The sequence below is a fragment of the Panonychus citri genome, unplaced genomic scaffold (assembly GCF_014898815.1).
Source record: "Panonychus citri isolate SS breed McGregor unplaced genomic scaffold, ASM1489881v1 Contig00033, whole genome shotgun sequence".
Classification (NCBI taxonomy): domain Eukaryota; kingdom Metazoa; phylum Arthropoda; class Arachnida; order Trombidiformes; family Tetranychidae; genus Panonychus; species Panonychus citri.
Window position 1 is genome coordinate 113,603 of NW_026515438.1, and position 16,212 is coordinate 129,814.

General features: G+C 30.1%; 5 protein-coding genes, 1 long non-coding RNA gene and 1 pseudogene across 6 annotated transcripts; 4 read left to right on the forward strand and 3 right to left on the reverse strand.

Moving 5' to 3' along the window:
- The first annotated feature begins 557 nt into the window (after positions 1 to 557).
- LOC128397421 (uncharacterized) lies at positions 558 to 2,964 on the forward strand. The gene has a single exon (XM_053358150.1). The coding sequence runs from the start codon at positions 1,705 to 1,707 to the stop codon at positions 2,962 to 2,964; it is 1,260 nt and encodes a 419-aa protein (XP_053214125.1). The 5' UTR covers positions 558 to 1,704.
- A 537-nt stretch (positions 2,965 to 3,501) lies between these two features.
- On the reverse strand, positions 3,502 to 6,990 carry LOC128397422 (uncharacterized). The gene has a single exon (XM_053358151.1). It carries the CDS (start codon positions 6,988 to 6,990, stop codon positions 3,502 to 3,504), a length of 3,489 nt encoding a protein of 1,162 aa, XP_053214126.1.
- Positions 6,991 to 7,242: 252 nt separating this feature from the next.
- On the forward strand, positions 7,243 to 8,989 carry LOC128397601 (homeobox protein CDX-1-like; annotated as a pseudogene).
- Positions 8,990 to 9,735: 746 nt separating this feature from the next.
- LOC128397605 (uncharacterized) lies at positions 9,736 to 10,546 on the forward strand. Its single transcript, XR_008326975.1, has 3 exons — positions 9,736 to 9,776; positions 9,901 to 10,003; positions 10,489 to 10,546. It is a non-coding gene; the product is annotated as an uncharacterized LOC128397605 (long non-coding RNA).
- A 214-nt stretch (positions 10,547 to 10,760) lies between these two features.
- LOC128397604 (myosin-2 essential light chain-like) lies at positions 10,761 to 12,038 on the reverse strand. The gene is made up of 4 exons (XM_053358342.1): positions 11,886 to 12,038; positions 11,626 to 11,653; positions 11,354 to 11,494; positions 10,761 to 11,267 (listed from the first exon to the last, which is right to left on the reverse strand). Exons 1-4 carry the CDS (start codon positions 11,886 to 11,888, stop codon positions 10,996 to 10,998), a joined length of 444 nt encoding a protein of 147 aa, XP_053214317.1. The 5' UTR covers positions 11,889 to 12,038; the 3' UTR covers positions 10,761 to 10,995.
- A 232-nt stretch (positions 12,039 to 12,270) lies between these two features.
- LOC128397599 (GATA zinc finger domain-containing protein 4-like) lies at positions 12,271 to 13,722 on the reverse strand. Its single transcript, XM_053358338.1, has 2 exons — positions 12,994 to 13,722; positions 12,271 to 12,894 (listed from the first exon to the last, which is right to left on the reverse strand). Exons 1-2 carry the CDS (start codon positions 13,453 to 13,455, stop codon positions 12,379 to 12,381), a joined length of 978 nt encoding a protein of 325 aa, XP_053214313.1. The 5' UTR covers positions 13,456 to 13,722; the 3' UTR covers positions 12,271 to 12,378.
- A 788-nt stretch (positions 13,723 to 14,510) lies between these two features.
- On the forward strand, positions 14,511 to 16,211 carry LOC128397602 (chromobox protein homolog 1-like). Its single transcript, XM_053358341.1, has 2 exons — positions 14,511 to 15,109; positions 15,280 to 16,211. The coding sequence occupies exons 1-2, from the start codon at positions 14,742 to 14,744 to the stop codon at positions 15,413 to 15,415; spliced, it is 504 nt and encodes a 167-aa protein (XP_053214316.1). The 5' UTR covers positions 14,511 to 14,741; the 3' UTR covers positions 15,416 to 16,211.
- Position 16,212: the final 1 nt, after the last annotated feature.

Here is a 16,212-nt window from a genome sequence, read left to right on the forward strand (position 1 = left end):
CATTATTTCTGGATATAATAAAAATTACCACAGTTCAATTAAAGAAGCTCCTATTAATGTCTCACCTGATAATGAAGCCATAATTAATATCAATCAAAAAGAAAAGTATGATGACAATTTGAAAGATAACTTAGTTGATGCTAAGTATGTTCGAATAGCTAAAAAGAAAAACTTATTTGAAAAAGGGTCAACAAAAAATTGGACGAACGAAATTTTTAAAATAATAAAAAGGAAACGTACTCCACAAACTTATATTTATAAGCTTGAAGACTTGAATGGTGAAGAACTAACATCGATTTTTTACCCCGATGAGTTACAAAAAGCTTATAAACAACGAGGTAGACCAATCATGAAACGTAAAAGAGGTAGACCCAGAAAAAATAATATAAAGATATAAAGCAAAAATTAAATATTAAAGATGGAACCTCTAAACGAAATTCAAGTTGATTTAGTTTCAAACGCAAGTTTGAATACTTATAGTTCAAACACATTATCTTCATTTACTAATGATCTTCACACTCCGATAAAACTCGATGGTGAGTGGGAAGTTGCATTGATCGAGATATTTCATCCAACAACTATGGAAAACGACCAAGAAAAAACGGTAAATATATCCTTGATAAGAGATTATGGAGGCTTAGTTAAAACTAAAAAGTTTCCATTTAAATATAAATTGAATGAAGAAACGAGTGATATAATTACAAGATTAAATTCTGTATTTGAATCTTTTCCAGCTTCTTTTTTGGCTGATCCTACAGATCATATGAAAGAAATACCAAAAGAGACTAAACCAATCTATAGACCAATTATCATCGATGGACAGTTAAGACAAACCAGAATCTTTACAGGCTTGATTGAAAAAAGTGGATTGTTTGGGTTGAATAGAATTAAATTTTTACCTATCTTTGATGATCCATCTTTTCTAAGATGTTTAGGTTTTGATCACCTTACTTATGGAAAAGACATACTCAAATTTCAAGAAACTGTTAGAGCTACGTATGAAAGACAAAACCCAACAAACACAAACCTACTGTTTGTGTATTCTGATATTGTTCGCGAACATCATGTAGGTGATTCAATGTCGAACTGTTTAAGAGCCATTCCTTTAAGAGGAGGACAAGATGGAATGATTTCTACACATACTTTTTCTATGCCGTATTATTTTCCTGTTAGATTTGGTGACATCACAAACATTTCAATACTTTTAACAGACGAAACTGGTTTACCAATCAAATTCAGTAATGGACGAACATTTGTGACTCTTCATTTTAGAAGACGATTATATAAAGCGACATTTAACTAATTTTCATAAAAAAAAATGAATCGTAAGAAATATTGTCCAGGTGATTGTAATTTCAAAAATTATTATACATCACAGGTTGGTGGTGGCATATCTGATATCAATGTCTTTAGAGGTCTTCCATATCAAAGAGGATATGGAATTGGATCACTGTTTGCTAGATTTGGTATTCCAGTTTTGAAATTTCTGGGTAAACACTTACTTAGTACAGGTGTAGCTGTGGGGTCAGACATTCTAGCTAAAAGAAATGCTAAAGAGTCGTTCAAAGAAAGAGCAAAAGAAGGTGCTAAAATTGCGGCTAAAGAAGCTCTGAATAAAATTTCTGAAAAAATTGATCAGACAGGAAAAGGTCTATATAAAGGGACGAGAAAGAAAACCAGAACAAGGAAAGATATTTTTTCATAATGGACTATCTTCACCATTTATCAGTACCAGCTACAAAAAGTGAATTGGAATTGTTTCATGTTCCACCCACACAAACAGCTATTGAATCTTATTATGAAGTTGAATATAGACCTTCAGCTACATTAGATAACGCAAAAAATATAGATATATCGATTCCAGCTAGTGATGACTTTACAGATCTATCTGAAACAATGATTTATGTTAAACTTAGTTTGAAAACAACAACTGATACAGATGTAGATATAACAAAAGTGAATATTTGTGATGGGTTTGCTGCAGCACTTTTTGAACAAATTGATTTCTACCTTGGTTCTGTAAACATTGGACAATCAAACAACCTTTACCCTTATCAAGCATATATTGAAGATTTGCTTTTTGGTGTTCCATCAAAGATTGATGTAAGTTCAGGTTGGGATTTAACTGAAAATAGAAAGGATCGAATCAAGAAACCTTTTGATCTGTATTTTAGATTACATATTCCAATGTGTTCTCAGGATAATTTACTACTTAATGGTGTTCCCATGTTAGTAAAGTTAAATAGAGCAAATATTGATTTTGGTTTGCTCAAGACCCCTCCAACTGGGACTGATCCAATCGTTAACTATAAACTAACTATTCAAGATCTTTCAATTACTGTTCGTCGTGTTAAATTATTTTCAAATGTAAACCTTGGTATTCAAGAAGCACTTGAAAAAGGATCATCTAAATACTTCATCACTAGAAATGATATGAAAAGCTTCATTATTCCAAAATCTAATACTTCAATTAGTTTTGAAAGTATTTTCAATGGTATTCTTCCTCGTAGAATGATAATTGGTTTTGTGGGTGATGATTTTGTCAATGGTAAAAGTGTTCAAGGTCCATTTCACTTTGGAAATCAAGATATCAAGTCAATTTCATGTGCTGTCAATGGAAATTTAATTCCAACGAATAGCTATAACCCCGATTTTGAAAATAATTTGTATATGAAAGAATATGTTGGTCTTTATCGTTATCTTAATCAACATGAAGGAGTACCAATGTGTGCTGTCTCATTCAAAGATTATAAAGAAAAATATTGTCTATTCGCATTTGACTTATCACCAGACGTTACTATCGGTGGTGAAACTGGTACATTGAGTCTTTTAAAACGAGGTAATATAAAGATTGAGGTTAAATTTAAATCAGCTACAACTTATCCAATCCACATGATTGTTTTCGCTCAGTTTGATAACCTTGTTGAAATTGATAAATATCGTAACGTATCGATCGATTGGTAATGGCTTTAACTACGTGGGATATTCATAAATTAATGAAAAAAAATTTATACTTTGGAGGAGTTGGTCCTATTGATCGTTTACCGGTGACATTGATAGTTAAACCAAGATCATTTATAGTGAATTTAGATGAAAGTTGGAAACCTGGAAGTCATTGGGTAGCTATATATTTTCCCATTAATGGACCAGCTTACTATTTTGATTCATATGGTCGTTACCCACCACAAAGTATAATAAATTTTATGGAAAGAAATTCTAAATTTGGTTGGAAATACAGTATCAGAAAATTACAAGGAGATCTTTCATCTTTATGTGGTTATTACTGTATTATTTTTCTGAAGTTTGCACCAGATTATGAAAGATTTTTTTCTAATTTTACTGAATGTAATAATGATAAAATTTTAAAAAAATTTATTTAAATCAATGTTTAATAAAAAAAATACATAAAAAGTAAAAAAATTTAACAAAAAATAAAAAAAATAGATGTAAAAAATAAACGAAAAAATGTAAAAAATAAACAAAAAAATGTAAAAAATAAAATTAATCAATCTCCATTATATTATGATTGCCAAAAGCATAAGTATCAATAGCATTGATTGACCATCGCTTGTCGTCCAGAGGTGATAGTGTTGTTTTCTTTGTTTCAACTGCATAGATTTCATGTTGTTTACTTTGCAATCTGTGCATTGTGTGTTTATAAGTAGTTAGATTATATAGACAATCTATATAATTCTCTTTAGTTATTTCTTTTTTTAATACAGCTTTTTGTACACCTTTAGCGGTTTTCTTTTCTCCTTCATCACTCACAATCACATACATTTTAGGTTTGATTGCTATAACTTCATGAATCGATTTCCCATTCATTTCATCTTTAAGATAACCAAGCATCTTTTTATGACAGTTTGATTGGAGAGGATGATCTTTAGGGTAGTCACAAAAATCCATTATATCTTTGAAGGACTCCAGATCTTTGTAAAAGTCATCAGTAAATATGTGATATATGAATGAATCCGTATCTGTATATACGAGTTTTATATTTTTTCCATAGAATGACTTAAATGTGTCGTAATGTAACTGATACATCTTGAGTTTCGCATATTCCAATACTGCAAATCCTAGAAAAATAGGTTTATCTAAGACCACTGTATTGTTTCTTACTTTTAGGATGGCTTTATCTTGATCGAGGATCATGAAATTATCGAATAACGGATTTCTTGTATATTTTTGTACCATTTTTCGATTCAACACAATTTTCACTTTTTGATGTTTCCTTTTATCTTCAATACTTTTTCCATACAACGAATTGACCATCAATTTGTATAAGTCTTTTTCAAATGTATTCTTAGCTTGTTGTCGTTTGTTCGTACACATCATGATGTATGATGCTAACCAGGCAGATTCATTGAATTCGATTATGCGATGGATCGTTTTAAGTTCCATACCCTTTGATAAATAATAACGTAGAGTTTTGTAGTGGATAACATACTTTCGCTTGTCCATTAAATTTGGAATCAATTTTTCACCAGGTATTCTTTTTCCACCTTTATTTATTAAATTTTCCAGTTGTTTATGTTGATATGGGCTCAATTGGCTTTCATCTATTTTTACCTTGTCAGGGGCTAATGGATAATCATCGTGTTCATCATGTAGATGTTCGGGGTAAATTAGGTCTACTTCCAATATGTAACCTTTTTCTTCATCGTTACTCATTATTCTATTTAATATTTCATCAAATCTTTCTACATCAACCCATTTGAAGTTATGTGTAGGTAATTTTTGTGATAATGCCCATCCGTAAAGATTATTTACATCCAGATATGTGATATATGAGTTCGGTTCATCAGGGTTATGATTTGGTGAGTTTTTGTTATTTGCTTTAACATGGTGAGACATAACACAAGACACACCTCCACGTATACCTTTTTCAACGAGGGTCACCATGTCAATATCCGTTAATAGATGTAACTTTACATTAGTTTTTCTTAAAGCTGCTTCCCATGATAGACCAGGAATTGAACAGAAATGTGATGGATCAAGACTAAATTCTTCTTTACAACTTTGACGAAATGTTTCAAATACAGCAGCAAGAAGTAAGACATCAACTTTAAGATAAATATCTTGAAAATCACCAAGATTTCGACAATCATACTCATCCCATATTGATAGTAATCTGTTGTATAATTCATGGTCAATGGATTTTCCAGTTAAAGTCGAATAAAACTTATCAATATTTGGTAAGGATGTTTCTTCAAACTTTGACCAATCATCAATATATTCATATGGCAATGCACCTTTTTTCATTAGATTATTAATTTTGTTTGAAGGGAATTGTGTAATTAGATATTTCTTCTTAATTTCATCATCCAAATTAGATGAAAGAGTATCAAGACTTGATGCTAAGAAAGCATATGAGTCAATAAAAACGAAATTGTTCATGAAAATCGCTGAATATTTTTCCATTGTATGTGGAATAACTTGAATTTTAAAAGTATTAGTATTATTTACTCCTTGTATTAAGAGATGAGCGTCAAAATTCTTCAAATTATGGAAAACAATTGGTATTTTATAGTTCCACTTCAAACCTAAATTACAAAATTGGTGAGCAGCTCCACGTAATTCACCGGTGAGATGATCGTGATCACGGACACGAATACTTTCCTCAGTAAATTTGTTCTCACATATCCAACATTTTTCAGAATTTTTAATGAACTCGTCTTGGTTAGTAGATGTTTGAAGTGGAAGTATATTTTCTCGATAAATCGTATAAAGTAATGGTGGAATGGTTAAAATTTCTTCGAAGAACTTATCAATGGCTTTTTGACCACGATAGAACGAAGAAAAAATGATATCTTGTTTCCAATTCACAACAACAAAACCATAACTTGTTGCTACATGGTTTTGATACTCAAATGTATTTTTATTGTTGTCAAACTCCATTGGTTTAGCTAAGGTTTCAAAATCAGCATATATAATGAAAGGTTGTTTTTGTAAAGCTTCGTATTTTGTAAATCTAATCCGTTGAAATTCATCAGGCAACTCAATACGTTGTTGAGAACAACATGATGACAAATGTTTGTTCAATTTATCTTCGGAGTAAAACCTTTGAAGGCACTTATAACAATTATATGTTGAAAAATTTCGAGTATTCAGAAGACGATCGAAGTTTTTAATATAAAAATAATGCTCTCGATGATAAAACAGTTTCAAGTTTATATCAAACTGATAATCACTCAACTTCAATGGTATTATGTCATGTTGGTCAATGTCAAGAGAATAAACGTGAATTGATATATGATTGGCTCTCTCAAATTTCGATATTTCATCTATTTTCACTAATCCACGTACACTGTTAAAGTTGTAGTTGTCCATGAACTTCTTATAATGACTCAATCGCTCTGGATGAATCTGAGGTTGATGAAGACCAATAAGTACACACCACATGAAACAATCTTTTTCACATTTTGGAGATATTATAGCACCTTTATTTTGAATCCAATTTGGTAAAGTCCGTGTAAAACATCCACCTGTGTAAGGTATGTATTTAGATATACGTACTTCAACTACAAGAATTTTATCGATAATCCAACCACTTCCAAGATGAGTAAATGTATCGATTCGTCCATTCATTTCCTGTTTACATTCTAGTAGAAAATCTTCAATTTGTTCAATCCTCATTACTGTTTTCATTGCTGAACAAAGATATGTGATGATTTCACTTCCATCTGGTTTAACAAATTCAATCTGAAGACATATTTGAAACTTGAATATTCCAATATTTTCATGAACGTATTTTAATAAACTTTCAAAATCCTTTGATTTCTCTGTGAATAAACACTCTGGATCCTTTGAATCAATATTTTGAAGAATGAAGAATAATAAAAACTGTTTGAATGCACTTTTTTGTAGAATGAATGATTGATAATTGGTGAGTCCAAAAGAAACTACAGATTGACACTTTTCAACATGTTTATTGAAATTAGTTTCAATTTTAAAATTTCGTTTACACTCAGTACACTTAAACTTAAACATTGTTGTGAATGATTGGCTTGAAAAAAAGAAAGCTTTATATACGAAGAACTCAATGTTAAATTTATGAGTTGGAAAATCCTAAAATTATAATTATTTCCGTTGTGATTTAGGAAATACCCAAAATTATTAACCTTGAATAATTACTCCAATTTCACATGACCTTGGTTCTTAACAAAAAAAAAATGACCTTGATTTTTTGTAATTGGATTTATGAAGGTTGTCCTGGACTTTATATATTTCAACTACTGTAACAGTTAAACTTTTGTAATCAATCAATTTAATGTTTAGTGTTGATTATTAGATTATCAGAATGAAATAAATGAAATCAAAATCATAATTTTAATGATCATTTACTTGAATCAAACTCAAAAGTAGTTACACAAGTTTAATTTATTGTCAACAATTAAAAACAAAAGAATTTAATTACCAAATGAATCAAGTTTCTCAACTAATTACAATTAAAATCAATAAAGAATTAAAAGATTTCCAAGTCAATCAACTTTCGAACAATTAACTAAACGGTCAACTAACTTTCTTTTCACGAGTTAACTTTATCGTCAATAGAAATGAGAAATAAATCATCGGATCAACAATCAAAACTCTAAATCTTTAATTGTGATAATAATTGTTTCCATTTACTAAAATATCATCAATGAGAAGAGTTGAAATAAGTGAAGAGAGGAAGAAATTAAGAAAAAAAAGAGAAGCCGAAGAGGAGAAATGACTTTTTAGCACCTCTTTGTGAAAAAGAAGACTACCTGTAAGACCGAGACGATGATGAAGAGATGTCGAAAAGTCGTAAGACTTTTTTGCACCTCTTTGCGAAAAGGAATGACCGTAGGCCACTTTTCCGTCTCTCTTTCTTTCTCAATAGGGTGGAGTTAAAGGAAAGGTAAGTTAAAGAAACCAAGAGAGAGAGAGAGAGAGAGAGAGAGAGAGAAGAGGAGGTTTGACAGAGGAAAATATCGAAACTTTTTCAGTCGATGAAATAGTTCAGTCGAGTTCTGAATTCGTTTTTAGAAGTTTGTATGAAAATTTCACTTGTTCATTCATCTTGTTTTCTTCTTATTCTTTTGTTGTTCTTTCAATAATTGCTTAATACATGATGGAGAATTTCAATTATTCAATCGTTGATTATGAATATAATCATTACCAACAACCTTATCCTCATCATCCTTATTTTGATTATAACAATTGTTCATCAGTTGATTCACTCGGTGGTAACTTTAGACAACAACAATATTCATATTCTTTGTCCCATCAACAATCACATCAAAAAAATCATTCATTTGTAAATTTTGATGGTTTTAATCATCATCTTTATCATGATCATCATCGTTATGAACCAACAGCTTCTTCATCTTATCACTTTACACCAACAACGTTAATCAAAAGGGAGACTTCAATTGATGAAGTGATTAAGTCAACACCTTCAACCACCTTATCATCATCTTCATCATCATCTTTATCTCCTTCGACCACATCAGTTACCACATCGTGGAAATCAGCAACATCGACCTCAGGTCAATCATGTTCAGGGAAAACTAGAACTCGAGATAAATATCGAGTCGTTTATTCTGACTTTCAAAGGTTAGAACTGGAAAAAGAGTTTCATACATCGAAGTACATCACAATGAATCGAAAAGCGGAATTGGCCGAATTTAGAATTAACGAAAAGACAAGTGAAAATTTGGTTCCAAAATAGAAGAGCCAAAGAAAGGAATCAATTGAAAAAGGAAGAAGAAAAATGGTTCAACAATGAACGCTGAACTTTTTCTCTATCTCTTTACTATTGATCAGGTTACAGAACTTTCATTAATTTATCACAATCATCAATGTAACGGAGCTCGAGATACAAAAGGATTCACGAATTGTCTTGGACATTTGGACTTAAGTGGCCTCATTATCATCATAAATTCATCAACAATTCATTTAATTGTCTCAAAGTATTAAGATGAATTCATGTAAAACATAAAAATACAAAAGATTTACAATCGAACTGATTTGTTAATTGTTTCAAATTCATTTCATTTCTTTTCATTTTTCATTTTCCATCTACGATTTAAAGTAAAATGTGGAGAAAATATAGAGAAGAAAATAGAGTTTGAATAAGGTTGATGATGGAGTGATGATCAATTAGATGAATTGGTTTCCATGTTTTCATCATGATTCTAATTCTTATTCGAGTAATTTAATCATTTAAACAAATTGTTTCCATTTATAGGATAATTTGACTGAGAAGAGGAGGAGTTTTGGTAAGTGGGGTGAAAGAAGGAGGATGATGAATACAGGAGAATGAGAGAAGATGATGATGAGAAAGAAAGAGAGAAAGAGAAAGAGAAGTTGAAGAAGAAGAAGAAGAAGAAGAAAAAGAAGATGAACAAGGTGAAGAAAGAATAAAAACAACTAAGATAGTGAGAGAAGACGACGACGAAAAGCGAAAAAAAGAAAAAAAGAAAAAAAAGAGAATTTTATATTTGGCGCCAATTCTTCGATTTAATGTTTTCTTATTTGGGGTTAGGAGAAAATTCAACAGATGGCGAGAAACAGAAGAAAAAGGAAATGAATCAATTTGAGATTTTATTTAGAAAAGGTGACGTTGTAATAATAAGAGAATTTCGGTGAATTGATTGTTACTTTTGTCTTTTAATTTTGTGATTAAATTATTGGATTTGTTCTTTTGGTGGAAATGGATTTTCGTGTAGAGAGTCTGGTGGATCCTATGCGATTATTTGCCAAGGATTCTTATCGTTTAGTGAAAAGATGCACAAAACCAGATAGAAAAGGTTTGTAGTAAACATTAGAAAATGTTTTAAATAGAAAAATGATTTCTGACATTTCTTTTTCTCTTTTTGTCTCTTTCTGTCCCTTTATCTTTTTCCATAATCTTGGTCTTTGTTAATTACTCAGAGTTCCAAAAAATTGCTATTGCTACTGCTATTGGATTCGCCATCATGGGCTTCATTGGATTCTTTGTGAAATTGATCCACATTCCAATCAACAACATCATTGTGTAAGTATTTCTGCCACATAATCTTGATTAGGATTTGTCATGATTGGTTCCCGTTATTGAATTATTATCGGCAATCGACATGCTATCTACTGTTCAGTTTTTTCGATAATTCAGTTCGAGTTTTTCAATGTTACGTTTTATAATTTTAAGTATTACGTTTTTTAGTAGTTACATTTTCACTTGTTTATACATCAAATTCAACAACGATTTCATTGATTAGATTTCATGTTACTCAATATTTTCAAATTTTTATTTAATCCAATTTCGTAAAAATGAGTTTATTATCGTCGTTAATGGTAATTCTTCATAAATGTGTGACTTTCAACTTTTCAGATCTAATTTATTAGCGCTTTTCTGATCTTACCTTTTTGCGACTTGACTTCGTGGTTGTAAAAAATTTACTTTATCTTCTTAATTGTTAAAATCTGTTTAGTACTTTACTGTTAATCACCTGGACTAATTTTCTTTTTCTCTTTTTCCTACAGAGGCACTTAAAATATTTAACGATGGTTACAGAATAAAGATTAGTTTTATCAAATGAAATTTTTGTTTGTTTGTTTACATCCTGACTTATGGAAAAGTAAATTGCTATTTGATGGTTTGTCAACAAAGATTTACAACCCGAAATCTTTTCAAGGTACTTCGATTGAATGAACAATTTACGAAATCTCGATAAACGGACGTGTTACACCCTCGAGTTTTTCTCATTTTCACGGTGGAAATGAACTTAAATATGAAATAATTATAGAATATTAGGTCGAATCAAAATAATTATTATTGATTAGTTGTGCATTTGCGGCGAAAGTAATTTTTATAATACTTTGAGAACGGCAACAAGTTGGAGAAAACAACCGGATAGGTAAGGGAGGAAGCGAGTGCTGTTTATTTGATTGGATTAGGAGAGATTATATTTTAGGATGAATTATGATTAGAGGAAAGCAATAAGCGTTTGGAATGATTTTAGATCATTGATTGTTCATGTGATCCTTTGATTATCCACTCATTACGGTTTTAACAAACTCTTCGTAATGAATGTTACCCTGTGAATCCTCTTGACCAGCTAAAAGTTGTTCAACTTCATCATCTAGAAGTTTTTCACCCAAAGTAGTAAGTAAGTGTCGCAATTCAGCTGAACTAATGACACCACTTCCATCCTTATCGAAGTGTCGTAAGCCTTCAATGAAATCTTCGGCTGTGTCGGTACATCGATTCTTGGAGACAGTTTGAAGGATCGGAAGGAAAACATCAAAACCAATTCTATCATCTGATGCAAGAGAAAAGAAAATAATATTTATCATTACAAGAATATCTAAATGATGTCAATAAAAAGACGATTGATTGTAAATTTACCAGGTCTTAGTTGATTACAACATTTCTTTACTTCGGCTTCAGTTGGATTTTGACCCAATGCTCTGAGAACATCACCTAATTGGGAAACATTGATTTTTCCATCGCCTCGATTATCAAAGAGAGAGAAGGCTTCTTGATATTCTTTTATTGTAGAACGAGGAGAGAGAAAGAAAAGAAAGAAGAAAGAAGAAAGAAGAAAGAAATGATTAAATGGAATGTAAATGAATTGATTTGATTTGATGGAATTGTCAACATGAAGAGAAACAACTTACCAGCGACTTGATCCTCTTTGTAGTTAACCTAAATGTCGATGGAAAATCAGAGTGGGTGAAAAAAGGAAAGGAAAGGAAGAGAAAAGACATAAAAAGAGAATAATTATCACAGATTAATAACATAAACATCCTGATACAATAAAATGTAGTAAACAAAGTAATTGATTTGGTCGGTGATAGAGAAACAAAAGTAAAGGTAAAGAGAGAGAATGAAAAAGAAGAGAAAAAGAAGAGAAAAGGTAAAAGGTAAACATACTCACCATTCTGATGAATTTGTGAAGAAAATAAAGTGAAGATGAAAATGAATTGAATTAGAATATTAAAGAGAATCAATTGAACGAAATGAATTGAATGTTAATCATGAAACTAATAAATTAAACTCTTTTTGTTTCCTTTCATTGACAATTAACAAGAAAAACAAAACGAAACAAACAGAAAGAGAATTTTTTTTCTTTCTTTTATTTTTGTTTCTCTTTCTTTTTTCTCTGTCGTCATTTCCTGAACCGCCTTCTTTAAAAAAGCTCCACAATTGATTCTCATCATTAGAAGTTAATTATTGCGAGTTAATTAACAGTTAATTTTCTAAAAATAAACGAAAATTAAAGTTGAGATGATTGGATGAAATGACGAAGAGAAAAGTTTAGAAACTGTTGTTGATATTTTCTTTCGATTCTTTTTAATTGATCAAAGAAAATATTCTAATTGTTTTTCTTTAATTTTGATTATTAATTTACTTTTATGGAAATTGATTAATCATGATGATTTATTTCCTAAATTGGAAATATATTGTAACATGATTGGGTTAATTGTTTTTATCTTTTGATTGTTTTGATTGTTTTGATTATAATTGTGATCATGATCAATGTCATGATTATGTTTATGTTTATGATTGTGATCAATTTGATTAGTTGATTGTTGGTCACAAATTTCATCTTTAATTGTTTCAATTGATTCTAAACTACTGGTATTCCCATGAATTGAATTTGAATCAATTGATTTCGATGAAGATTCGATTGGCCTTTCAGTTGATTGATTGGAATTGAATTTAACACCAATACAAGTGACTGTGGACATCGCGGTTGATGCAGCGGTGAAAAAAGGAGGATTAGTTGGTCTTCTTTGATTGTGATAAGTGTTAATTGTTGTGGAGGATTTGATTGTTGGACAACAATTAAGCAAATGAGGACCAAAGAAAATGATTCGACAAGAACAACAAATGAATCCGATCGCCATCATTGCCGATCCACCGAGAAAAGTCATTTCTTGAAACTATTGAAAGAAGAAGAAAAGAAGAAGAGAAGAAATTGAGAAACAATTAGTTAATTATTGATATCTAATGATGATCATAATCACGATGATGATACTTACTTGATCTTCATTGAAATAAACATAAACACTAATCAAAATGGCTCCTAATCCAATTAAGATCAATATAAATCCAGAGACAACAAGGACATCGGGTGAACGATAATGTTTCCCAAAGTAGATCTCAATTAACGAAGCACTTAAAGACAATCGTTTTAATTGTAATTGTGTATTTGATTGTGAATAACGAATGTCATTTGTATCGTGAATATTTAAACTAATTGTTGATGATTTTTTACTTTCACCTGATTTATTATTGTGATGATAATGATACGGATTAGGATTAGGATTAAGACTCTGATTACAATTACGATTACGATTATGATTATGATTATGATTATGTTGATATTGTTTATTGGGATGTTGATTGTGTTGATTTTGGTGATAATGATTATCTTTGGTCATTGATTTGTTGGTCTTGATTAGTTGATTGTTACAATTAGGTGATTGAATTGAATTGAGCATTTAATTATATCAATAACAGTTCAACTTTTGTAATCAAACAACTTGATGTTTATTGTTGATTTAATTTTATTGATTATTTGATTGTTTAATATTAATAATAAATTGTTGTGAAAAATATTATGTGAATTCATGATTAATATTAATCATTAATTAGGATATAATAAATGAAATCAAAATCAAAATCACAATTTAAATAATTTACTTGAATCAAACTGAAAAATATCAACACAATTTTAATTGATGACAATCAATTTAACCACAAGAATTATAATAACTAAATGAATCAAGTTTCTTAAGTAATTACAATTACAATCAATTAATTATCATCTTCTCCCTCTCACTTTCTCACTACAATTAATAATATCATCATTAAATGATCATAATGATAAAATTTCTTGTAGCAATTAAATAAATATTGAGGAATTAACTTAATTATCAACACAATTTGATCATCAACAATTAATAAGCTCATTATTGATTAACTGATTAATTGATTGCTAGTCAATGAATGAATGGTAAGGGTAAAAAAGATTTTCTGTTTGTTACAATTAACAATTTTTCTAATTACAATTAAAAGTTTCCCAAGTCAATCAACTCTCAAATAATTAACTAAACAGTCAACTAACCTTCTTGTCTTATAATTAACTTGATCGTCAATGGAAAATACTAATCATAACAATTAGAATGAGAAATAAATCATATAATCATCGGATTAACAATCAACAATCAATACTCTAAGTCCTTAATTGTGACAATAATTGTTTGTAAAGAAAAAAAATCAATTTCATTAGCTAATTGTAAGCATTTCAATTAACAGAAATCACTTGATTCTAAACACAATCTAATCCTTTAATGATCAACAATCAGTCGATCACGTTTTAGACATTCAATCTAATTGATATCAGATAAATTTCCATCCGAGTTAAATTAATTAACTGACTAGAAATTAAATTTTCCAAATTATTCCAAGTCCAAATGAATAAGAATTTTTCCAAAATCGAATTGAAAAAAATTCGAAAAAATTTTTGTTTTTCTCTTTATTCTTAAACCGAAAAGATCTCAAGTTTAGTCTACTTGTTACTCTCCAATAGGAAACATCAAAAAGCAGAAGCTAAAGTCTTCATTTTGATTCTGTTCTCTTGCAAGTTACTTTCAACGGTGTTATTGTTAATTAGTTGATTGTTCGGTTAATAATCGTGTATTGGATTAGCCGGTGGATAATTGAGTGTCTTTATTTTGTGAGAAGAAGAAGAGAGAAAAAAAAGAGAAATAACCAAAGAAGATAAATGGAAGGAGCCAGTCAAGAAGGAGCTTCTGGATCAGTGGAAGTGGAAGAGTATTACGAGGTTGAAAAGATTATTGATAAAAGAGTTACTAAAACAGGTAAAATAGAATATCTTTTGAAGTGGTCCGGTTGGTCATCTTCGGCTAATTCTTGGGCTAAAAAGGAAGATGTCGATTGTCCCGAATTAATTGACAGATTTGAAGAAAAACAAAGGAGACAGTTGGCTGCTGAAGAGAGATCCAGACATGAACCTAAAGTTAGGCCTCTATTTGCTCCTGGAGAACCAACTGGATTTGATAAAGGCCTAAAGGCCGAAGCCATTACCGGTGTAACTAAAATTGGAAATGAGATTATCTATTTTGTTAAATGGTAAGTTAACAATTATATAACCAATAATCCATTTTTAATCAATAATCTTTTATTTGTCTTGCTTTCAATCCTTTTTATTACATTGATTCATTTTCTATTTTTTTTGCTTTTGCTTTTCTTTTTGTTTTTGTTTTTCTCTTTCTCTCTTTTGTTTACTGTTTTTATTATAGGAAAAATGAGACTCAACAAGGAATGATTCCTGGTTCTGTTGCCGAAAAGAAATGTCCACAATTGGTCATTGAATATATGGAAAACAATATAAGGCGAAATGATCAACATTGTATCCAAAAAGCTAATCAATTGTGATTATCGCGTAAATGGTCACATATTTAACAATCTACAGTTTGATTTATTGAAGTGTTACCATTTTCAACTACTGTCCAGTTTATCTTTTAACCCCTTTTGACCGGTTAAACTTTTCACCATATTGACCTTTGTCTTGTTTGGAAAAACAAGTTTATACATTTACATTTATTGTTTTCTCCCTCGGTACAAATTACATAATCAAATGGGAGAGTTAAATTATGTTTATTTACCCAAATCACACATCAATCATTCATTATGTTAAATGGCCTGAATATCATCTAATAGTATTAACTCTGAGCTGATTATCATTTCATGGACTTGGAATCTTGCCGAAGCCAAAGCCCAAAAATTGCTCTAAATTGCCAAATTTTCTCATCTAAAATAATCACTTATTTACAACAATCATAAACTTTTGCCATAATCAATTTCTCATCAATTTCAACAATTTATATCTCATCATTGAAATTGAAAAAGTTATACAACAAGAAACAATTATTCTCATATCATCTATTGATTGTACACTTTATACACTAATTTTTATTTTCTCCCCAAATTGTTAATTACTCATCCCCATTGATTTAATCAAAAATTCACCGATTAACAGGTTGATGTAATTAAATCTGAAAAACGATCAAGTCGATTAGTTGATCGGTGGACCGTTAGATGGAACCGGTTACCTCGTTTCCTGTTCCTTCCATGTGCTTGTTCAATGTCACGTGATTTCAATATTTTGTTTCTTTCTGATGAAATTTTCTGTTCATCTTACTTAACCGATTAAATTAATTGTCTCTTTCTAG

Excerpts from the sequence above, each read along its gene's own strand:
- LOC128397421 (XM_053358150.1), top strand. The coding sequence starts at position 1,705 with ATGGACTATCTTCACCATTTATCAGTACCAGCTACAAAAAGTGAATTG.
- LOC128397422 (XM_053358151.1), bottom strand. The coding sequence starts at position 6,990 with ATGTTTAAGTTTAAGTGTACTGAGTGTAAACGAAATTTTAAAATTGAA.
- LOC128397604 (XM_053358342.1), bottom strand. Across the intron at positions 11,495-11,625 it reads CAAAGAGGATCAAGTCGCTG|AATATCAAGAAGCCTTCTCT; the intron begins GTAAGTTGTTTC and ends CTACAATAAAAG. Across the intron at positions 11,268-11,353 it reads TTGTAATCAACTAAGACCTG|ATGATAGAATTGGTTTTGAT; the intron begins GTAAATTTACAA and ends CTCTTGCATCAG.
- LOC128397599 (XM_053358338.1), bottom strand. The coding sequence starts at position 13,455 with ATGCTCAATTCAATTCAATCACCTAATTGTAACAATCAACTAATCAAG. Across the intron at positions 12,895-12,993 it reads TTTATTTCAATGAAGATCAA|TTTCAAGAAATGACTTTTCT; the intron begins GTAAGTATCATC and ends TTCTTTCAATAG.
- LOC128397602 (XM_053358341.1), top strand. The coding sequence starts at position 14,742 with ATGGAAGGAGCCAGTCAAGAAGGAGCTTCTGGATCAGTGGAAGTGGAA. Across the intron at positions 15,110-15,279 it reads ATTATCTATTTTGTTAAATG|GAAAAATGAGACTCAACAAG; the intron begins GTAAGTTAACAA and ends TTTTTATTATAG.